Source organism: Hydra viridissima, unplaced genomic scaffold (genome assembly GCF_058129835.1).
Source record: "Hydra viridissima isolate aposymbiotic clone 2 unplaced genomic scaffold, HvirCarnegie_v1 scaffold_48, whole genome shotgun sequence".
Lineage (NCBI taxonomy): Eukaryota > Metazoa > Cnidaria > Hydrozoa > Anthoathecata > Hydridae > Hydra > Hydra viridissima.
In genome coordinates this window covers 81,378-90,334 of record NW_028324333.1, presented here as the reverse complement: position 1 = coordinate 90,334, position 8,957 = coordinate 81,378, and the positions used below count along the sequence as shown (strand labels likewise).

The following is an 8,957-nucleotide window of genomic DNA, read 5'->3' as shown; positions in this document are numbered from 1 at the left end:
TTAAGCAATTATTTACATTTTCAAATAATCATCGATTTTTAATTACAATTCGGTGTTACTATTTTATCTTTACTAAAGTGAAACTTAACGTTTAAAGGTAAATTAGTAGCTTTCAGGCTAATTTGCTCTCAACAACCCACCATGTTATTCAAGCTTAATGTAATTTAAATTAACTAACTTTTTCTAGGTTTAAATCCTTTTCAAGGGAACAGTACTTATATCCCCGACGTGCGCTCAGTAATGTCGTTTAAGATGAAGAATTCCACGTATCTTGCTGTTGCCAACTATGAAAAAAATGCCCAGTCTGGATACAATATTTTTAAGCTAGAGTTTCAACGCACTGCTGTTCAAAGTCTTAAATCAACCATTCCTGAAATAATCTCGAAACTTTTAGAAAAAATGGAATTAGAGATGGAGGAGGTATGATTTGTGTTACTTCAAGTGTTCCTTAAAAATATATACAAATTTATTGTAGCGATAAGCCTGCCTTTGGTTTTTTTCAGATCAAAGCAAGCCTATCCTCAGTGCTTTTAGACGTTGTCGGCCAAATAATGACTAAAAGTGGTGATCAAAACATTACTTCGAAAGTCTACCTCGAACAAGTTATTGTTACAGATACAATTACAGCCTCTGAAGTTTTGTATCGTAAAAACATTTCGAACAATCCTGTGGAATTGATAGAGAAAGAAGCATTAAGACTAAAAACATTGTTGCAAGAACAAAAAACTAAAATCATGTTATTAGAAAAGCGTTTTAACGACGCTGTTTTGATCAGTCAAGATGCTAAAGTTACAGGGACAAAAGTAAAATTGTTATTATTATTATTATTATTATTATTATTATTATTATTATTATTATTATTATTATTATTATTATTATTATTATTATTATTATTATTATTATTATTATTATTATTATTATTATTATATTTATTAATGTTACCAATTCAATGGATTTACTCTAACTGTCTAGTTATTGTGTTTTTAGCGCTGTTTGTTTTCGTAAACAAATTCTGTGTTTTCCTATTTGTCTAGACCTTTGGTAAGATAAAACTAACGAACCTCGCTTCTAATACAACCCTTGTAAAAGGTTATGTTGATGGTGTCAATATCTCAGACCTAAAGGAGAATTCATTTAGCAAATCAGCAGACCAAAATATAACTGGTTGCTTTACATTCAATAGTTTTTCAGTAACAGGAAATCTTACATTAAACGGGAAATTAAATGATGTACCCATTGACCACTTCCTCACTACAAATTCAGAACAAACTATTACTGGTGCGAAGACATTTTATGACCAACTCATTGTTGTTTCCAACGTTAATCTAAGTAATTTTAAGTTTAACGGTTTAGTAATTCCTGATGATCTATTTAAGAAAAGTGGAAATCAAACAATAACTGGTTACAAATCTTTCAATAACTTAGAATTCAATAAACCTGTCTACATTAACGATCTGATTGATGGCCTAAATATCACTGATTTTAATAGTAAGAAAGTGACAGTTCATAGTGCCCAAAATATAACCCAGAACGTGCGTTTTCAAAATGGTTTTACAGTGAACTCTGATCTTTTAATAAAAGGTTTAGTGGATAACGCTAGTCTTGATAATCTAAAAGAAAACATAGACGTATCTATGGGAGACCAAATCATCCAGTGTAAGTATTTCACTCTGCCTCTTTCTAAATTCAAGAAATTTAAAGCTATTCCAGAAAATACAAATATTTCTTTTTACCTATTTGGTGAAATATTTCAAGGATTAGAAAGCTGTATAAAACTATGCTAGAAAGCACTCGAGCTTGTATTAAATTCCAAAATTTAAAACATTTTAATCTCTATCTTTCTTTCTCAGCAAGCAACATCTTCAAGAAAGTGGTTGTTAAGAAGTCTATTCACGTTGAAGACATAAACGGTTATAACATGAGTGAAGTGTTCACCACAAATACGCAGCAAACGATTACCGCTAATTTAACCTTTAAACAGGACGTAAATGTGAAAGGTTTAGTTACATTGATAAAATTTTGTTGTAAATAACATTAATTAAAAGAAAAAAGAAGTTTTTAACACATAGCGATAAAAGGTTTGTAGAGTTATCTTTTCTTTCTTTCTTTTTTTTAGGTGATATTATTGCTGGTACAATAGACGAAATAAAGTTATCAACAGAGGCAGTGACACGAGGAGAGGATCAGATTATCACTGGAACTAAAACTTTTTTTTCACCTACCATAGAGGCTAACACTAGTGTCACTGGCTTAGTCAACGGTGTCAATATCAGCTACTGGGGAAAGAACTCTGTTTTGAAAAACTCTAGCGTTCAAATAAGTGGTAAGAAAATATTTACAAATGGCGCTAAAGTTAAGAAGCAACTTTATGCACATAAGATAAACAACATAACAACTGAATTACAGAAAGCAGATTTCGTATTAGTTAATGATGATGGTAATTGGACCAGTCAGTTTATCTTTGAAAATGTATCCGTTTTGGGTAATACCCGTGTTAATGGTTATGTGAATGGATTTCGAGTTCTTGACGACTTTGTTCTTTTAACATCCAATCAGACAATTCTTGGAAACAAAGAGTTTGCATTCAATGTCACCATAGGCGGCGATTTTAAATCTTTGTCAAATCTAAATAATGAAAATTTTACCCATTTTTTCGACGATGCAGTTAAAAATAATACTGATGAGATAGTAACAGCACCTCTTTATTTTCAAAATAACATTTATTTCAAAAATAACGTAACTTTCTCCAAGCTAAATAATCTTTCAATCCCTGATGATATCGTCACGTTAAATACATACCAAAATGTAACGGGTCACTTATCGTTTTCCGAACCCTCGGTATTTTTTGGTAAGGTTTTAACTAGGATAGTAATCGTAAACAAAACAGTGAATGGTATCGATCTTTCTGAAATGGAAAAGGATGCTATCTACAAAGATCGAAATCAAACTGTGAATGGAAGTCTTGTATTTTTGGGAGGAATTTCATGTTTTCAAAACCTTTCTGTTGCTGGATTTATCAATGGAGTCAATCTTGAGGATCTTGTTAACAACTCTGTTCGCATTTCAAAGGCACAAGAAATCAAAGGTTCTGTAATATTTGAAAGTGATGTTCTGTTTAAGAGTCCTATTACAACTCCGGGGACCATTAATGGATTCGATCTTCGGAAACTAAATAACACGGTCTTCAAGAAAGCAGGAAATCAAGTTATACTGAAAGAAGTCCTTGCCCAAAATAATTTAACCATTGAAAATATAACACTCTCTGATAATTCAACAATTAATGGTGTAAATTTGCGTGACTTTCTTGAGAAAGCCGTTAAATCCACCGCATCAGTTCATCTGAACGGCAGTTTAATATTTGAAAACGACCTTATTGTAAAAAATCTTTATGCGGACCATCTTAACAGCGTAAACACTTCCAACATTCTTCTAACGTCAACTAATCAAACAGTTTATCGACAATTTTTTTTGTCTGCACAAGCGGAAGATATAAGAGTGAATGGCTTAATTGATAATATTAATTTAACTGAGATAGACAAATTTTTATTAAGGTTGGACGGAGATCAAAATATATCTGCCACATACAACTTTGGCAGCGGATTTTCTGTCCAAAATAACATAACGGTAAATGGAAATATTAACGGTTTGGATTTAAAAGCATTTTTTGACTCATCTGTACATCTTTCAAGTTATGAAGCTATCTTTGGTTTAATGAAGTTTGAGAAAGTGTCGTTTGGTGATGTCTCATTCAATGCACATTTAAATCGCGTCAACGTCTCAGAACTTGTGTTAGACGGTTTAACTGTAACAGGACCTCAAGAAATTTGCCACCACAAAAAATTTTCTAGCAAAATAAACACAGCTAATCTCTCAGCTACCAACATTATAACTGAAAATCTTGTAAACGGAGTAAATGTTACAGAACTAAACGAAGCTTCTGTAAAACTAGATAAAGAACAGGTTCTCACCGGTAATTACCACTTTAACGGAGATCTCTTATTAGCTAAACTGTTAATGAGTGGAAAACTAAATAACATAAATTTGACCAAAGATATGTTAACGACATTTGGAGAACAAAGTGTGTACGGGTACAAAGTATTTAACAACTTTACGACATCTGGAAATCTTAATTTAAGTGGATTTGTTGATGGTATCAACGTAAATTCTTTAGAGGCAAACAGAGTGACATTAAATGGAAACCAGCAGGTATTTGGAGATAAAGCTTTTCTTACAGTAACAGCAAAGAAAGACATTCTATTTCCAAAAAACGCAACAATTAATAACATCGACGCATCGGTAGATTTAATCTTAAAAAATGAAAAAGGTACAATAAGTGGCAACAAATTCTTTACCGATGTTTACGTAGCAGGTGACTTAAACACAGCGAGCGGAGTTGTAAACGGAGTGAATATAACAGAAATGGAAAAGCAAACGTTTATGGTAAATTCAGAGGATATACAACTAATTTCTGATGACCAGGTGTTTTTTGAAACTCTAACTATATCAGGTAAAAATAACTACTTAGAGTAAAAAATCGTTCAAATTTTCCGAATTATATTTGTAAAATTTTACTCTTTATATTAAAGGGGATTTAGTTGTTAATGGAACAATCAATGGTATGTTTGTTAATCGGCCTAAAATCTACAACAAAGATTTAAGTACGTTTCTTGAATCAGAATTGCAAAACCTGATTGGTGCTACTAATGCAACTTGTCAATCCACTTCTTATCTTATGCAGGTTTCAAGTTAGTAACATTTTCATTTCTTCGTCTCGAAATACATTTCGGAAGGTGTATGTCTTGTAGTTTGCAAATTGCATTTAACATATGTAGATGCAAAGATGATACACAAACATGAAATAGCTAACTAAATAGAATATGATTAGGAAATATTACAAAAATGCTTTTGCTACAATTTTAGATTCTGGGTCCTTTCTCAACGGTCTCGAAATACAGTACACGATAAGTTTAACAAATGCTATGATTGGGGAAATAGATTCATTGGTTAGCGGAAATAACGTCTTTATTTCCATCGCTCGGGCTCCAGGATCAGGATGTGGAGCTGCTTATATTCTACGTTGTTCTTATAACATGCAATGTGAAGTTATTCAGACAATCTATACAAATGCAAAATCAATCGAGTTTTTTGAGCACAATTCTTTGTTTGCAGTTTATATTGCTAACGAAGATATGGGTAAGATATAAGTAGAATTTTTTAAACATTTTTTGCTGTCAAGTTTTGCTTACAAGCACCTAAACTTTTAATTTCATATAGGGCTAAAATTAATAGAAGAATGCAAGAATGAACCAGAAATTTTTATTTGGTCAGTCAGTTCTTCTAAATTTGTACCTTCTCAGTCACTAAATTCGTCAAACACAGAACTAAATGACATTTTGAATGTAAGAAATAACGTTTCTCTGTATCTTACACAGACATACGGGCAATATGATCAAATATCAAATACATATCTAAGTCCAAATAGCATTACATGGAATTTTTCAGACTTGACAAATATTGTTGTTAGCTGGGAGAAGAATGGCGTTGATTATGTAGATATTTTAAGTCTGAACGAGACGCAATCTTTTAAAAAGAAGCAACGCATTAGAGTAGGAAAAGGCAAAATCCTCGGCTTCGGACAACTTAAAAACGGAAAAACGGTTCTTTCAGTTAGCTCAGATACCTTAAATGAAAACAGTATTTACATTCAAAACAATGCCACTGGATACTTTGAGTTTTATCAGAAATTATCACATACGGCTACCTCTGTAAAAATTGAGAACATAAATCAAAAATCTTATATATGGTATGCTAGTTCTTTAGAAGGGCTTGGGCTATGTGAATGGCAAGGAATATCGGGCTTTGGAAATTGCCGTTCAATTGAAACGACCGGCGCATCTTATGTGGAAGTTATTTTCACCACGGATGGTGTATTCATAATTGCAGGTGGCGAAAATGAACTCATGATATACAAAGCAGTTATGGAAGGTAATACTCTAGAATACCAGAAGCCCATATGTTAAACGAAATATTTAAAAGATAATTTTTTAAATACACATTTTATTTATTTATTTATAGTTGTTAATTAACTTAATTGTTTATACTCCATATTTGTTAAATTCTAAATGAAAAAAAAAATCTTTTTCTGATCACTTATTTGTGTGTTGATTGTGCGTAGAATGGACATGTAATTAGGAAACTATCCGTTTGTAGAATTTAGCCTCGATTAGCCTATATCGATTACAAGTATGAAGCTCGATAAATTTTATAAGGTTTATCAACTTTATCAATTTTTTCATGTTTTCTAACTAAAAAGTTTAGTTCTCCTCTTTTAAGTCTCTTACAATTTTAAAAACTTGAATTACATTAACAATGTTCACGTTGACAATACTCAGTTAACTTCACGTTAACAATGTTCACGTTGACAACGTTCAGTTAAAAGTCTCTAGCTGAACATTGTTAACCTCATGTTAATATATTGACAATTTAGAAAGTTAATTATGCAATGGTAAATTAAAAACAAAAATTAGCTTTGTTAAAAAACAAGATAAATAAAAAGAACTTTTGATAATTACAATGACTGTTTACTGGAGCTGTTCTTTAAGGCTAAAGAATAACCTTATTGAGCGTTGCATTTGTTAAAAATCAATTTTATTTAATTAGTCGACTATTTATGAGTTGATTTTGGAATGGCACTAGTGAGGATAATCTTCCTTTTAATACAGCTGAAGAGTGAGGGTTTTTTAGGCTCATGAATATGGTGATCCACAAATGATTGTCAAATCAAGTATTACCATATTTCAGACAGAAACTATCTTTGTTGTGTAATTGGTTAAAGATGCCGTTCAGTAAGAGGTAAAAAAAGAAAAGTCATTTAAAAGACTTCTGGGAAAGCATTAGGGTGTTTAAAAAAAAACAGCTCATTTAAAAAAATTCTAATGTTCCGCCCTTCATATGGTACCGACGTGTAATAAGATGATAACAATTCAAAAGGTAATTCAAGGTTTCTAAAGTCTGTTGAATTTGTTAGATTTTTAGCACTATTGGAAATATTTGCCGTGTTGCTTTTTCTTAAAGGAGAGGCCGGGAGTTTTTGAAAAAAGGTTTAAACAATTCGTGGTACCCCTTTACTATCATCTAGAATTTTGAAAATAAAAAATTAGTCCACAAACACTGATTTTTGACTATATATAAAGTTGATAAATTTTGTGATTTTTCGCAGTTTCAAGTGAATACTAAGTAATACTAAGTACAGTTCACTTGCACTTAGTTCACTTGAAAATAAAACAAATTAGCAAACTCTTTAAAATGCCTCCTACAACAAAGCAATTATTGGATCAATTTATTCAGTTTCAAAGTAGGAATTTATACAGTGGATTACACATGGTATGGGGACTAACCTCTTGCCTAATAAAGATTAAGTGTTAGAACTGCACATGTTTTACAGAGATTATTATGGAAAGAACAATCCCAGTATGAAGACTACTAAAATTTGCACTCTGGTAGCTGAGACTGTTATAGAGTAAATTTAAAATACTAACAACCCATGCTAATTACTTAAATTGATAATTTTGCGAAATTTTGAGAAATTATGGCTTGGTACAGAAAGTTGTGTACAAAAACAATATAAGAAAGTAGTGTAAGAAGTACTTTGAACTGGAAAAGTAAAACCCTTTAATACGATTACTTTTGACAAACCAGCTCTATTTTAATTTAAATTTATAATATTGATAAAAAAAAAAAAAAAAGTAATAGTAATGACAGTTTTTCATTGTTTATTTGATTGTTGTTTGATTGTTTGTCTGTTTGCTCAACCACTATTAGATAAAGTTATGGTATTATTTTTATACAACTATGCCCAGAAAGAGTAAGAAAATACAGCCTATTTAGATTAGGAGAAAGAACTAAGCCTCAACAAACTTGTAGATTCTGATGCAAAAAAATCAAGATTTAGACTTTAAAATTGACCAGAGGGCAGAGAGAAATATAAGTATGGGAAAAAGAGACTAAAGATTTGAAAACAGGGATATGAAAACCATGCAAAAAATAAAAAGAATGGGATAAACTTATGATGAACTAGATTCAGGATAAAATGATCAATACAAATGACAGCGAAAACAATGAATTAGTACAGGAAAACGAAGATAAAAATGATAAAGATTATCAGGAAACAACAAAGAAACCACGAAAATCTGAAATTTTTATATTAGAGTTCTCTAAGAATTTTATGGCAGATCCTGAGGTTACAGCTATTCTAGACAGAACTGGGATGCCAAGCAGAAAATCATTAGCTTTGGTTTCTACAATCTTAAAGACAGCAAAGTAAATGATGATAAAATTGATCTCAAGAATTTTTCTTTTCCTCATTCAAGTATGGAGAGAAGCAGAAGAGAAAATCAGTCTGTATTATTTGAGCGAATTGTGAATAGTTTGGCGTAAAAATACTGGGCTATGATAATAGATACAAACGCTTTGCTTCCATAGTGAACAGACTTTCTACTTTCTTTAAATCAAAGAGCTCCAGTTAAAAAAAGAAATCTTGTTTTTGCTTCATTCGTTTTTTCGCAGTTTCGTCTTTCGTTCAATTACAAGTTCAACTCTTTTTAAATTTATTTTTTTTTTGTTTTTTAAATTTTTTAAAAACTTTTTAAATTTATATTTGATTTTAATGTTATAAAAGGGTTAATGAACTTTAAGAAGATATTTTTCCAATTACCTTAAAAATTAATCTAAACTTGATATCTTGAAAATGCTAAGCATTTTCAAGATATTGGACTTAGATTAACTTTTAAGGTAATTGGAAAACATTAATACTCATAGAAAATTCCACAGTATATTCTACTGTATATTCAGTAGAAAACATGAATTTTACTCAAACCAAAAGCTATTTGTATTTTTATCAAAGTTATTTGTATTTATAGCAAAACACTGAAAACTTTGCCTCTCTGACCTGGACAAAT

At 31.0% G+C, this 8,957-nt stretch overlaps 1 protein-coding gene across 1 annotated transcript; it reads left to right on the top strand.

Annotated features, from left to right (window-relative positions):
- Window positions 1-208: 208 nt before the first annotated feature.
- Window positions 209-6,151, top strand: LOC149876066 (uncharacterized). The gene is made up of 8 exons (XM_090075800.1): window positions 209-420; window positions 504-803; window positions 1,035-1,656; window positions 1,851-1,997; window positions 2,117-4,507; window positions 4,587-4,745; window positions 4,921-5,193; window positions 5,275-6,151. The coding sequence occupies exons 1-8, from the start codon at window positions 241-243 to the stop codon at window positions 6,018-6,020; spliced, it is 4,818 nt and encodes a 1,605-aa protein (XP_089931926.1). The 5' UTR covers window positions 209-240; the 3' UTR covers window positions 6,021-6,151.
- Window positions 6,152-8,957: the final 2,806 nt, after the last annotated feature.

Excerpts from the sequence above, each read along its gene's own strand:
- LOC149876066 (XM_090075800.1), top strand. The coding sequence starts at position 241 with ATGTCGTTTAAGATGAAGAATTCCACGTATCTTGCTGTTGCCAACTAT. Across the intron at positions 4,508-4,586 it reads TGAAACTCTAACTATATCAG|GGGATTTAGTTGTTAATGGA; the intron begins GTAAAAATAACT and ends TTTATATTAAAG. Across the intron at positions 5,194-5,274 it reads TATTGCTAACGAAGATATGG|GGCTAAAATTAATAGAAGAA; the intron begins GTAAGATATAAG and ends AATTTCATATAG.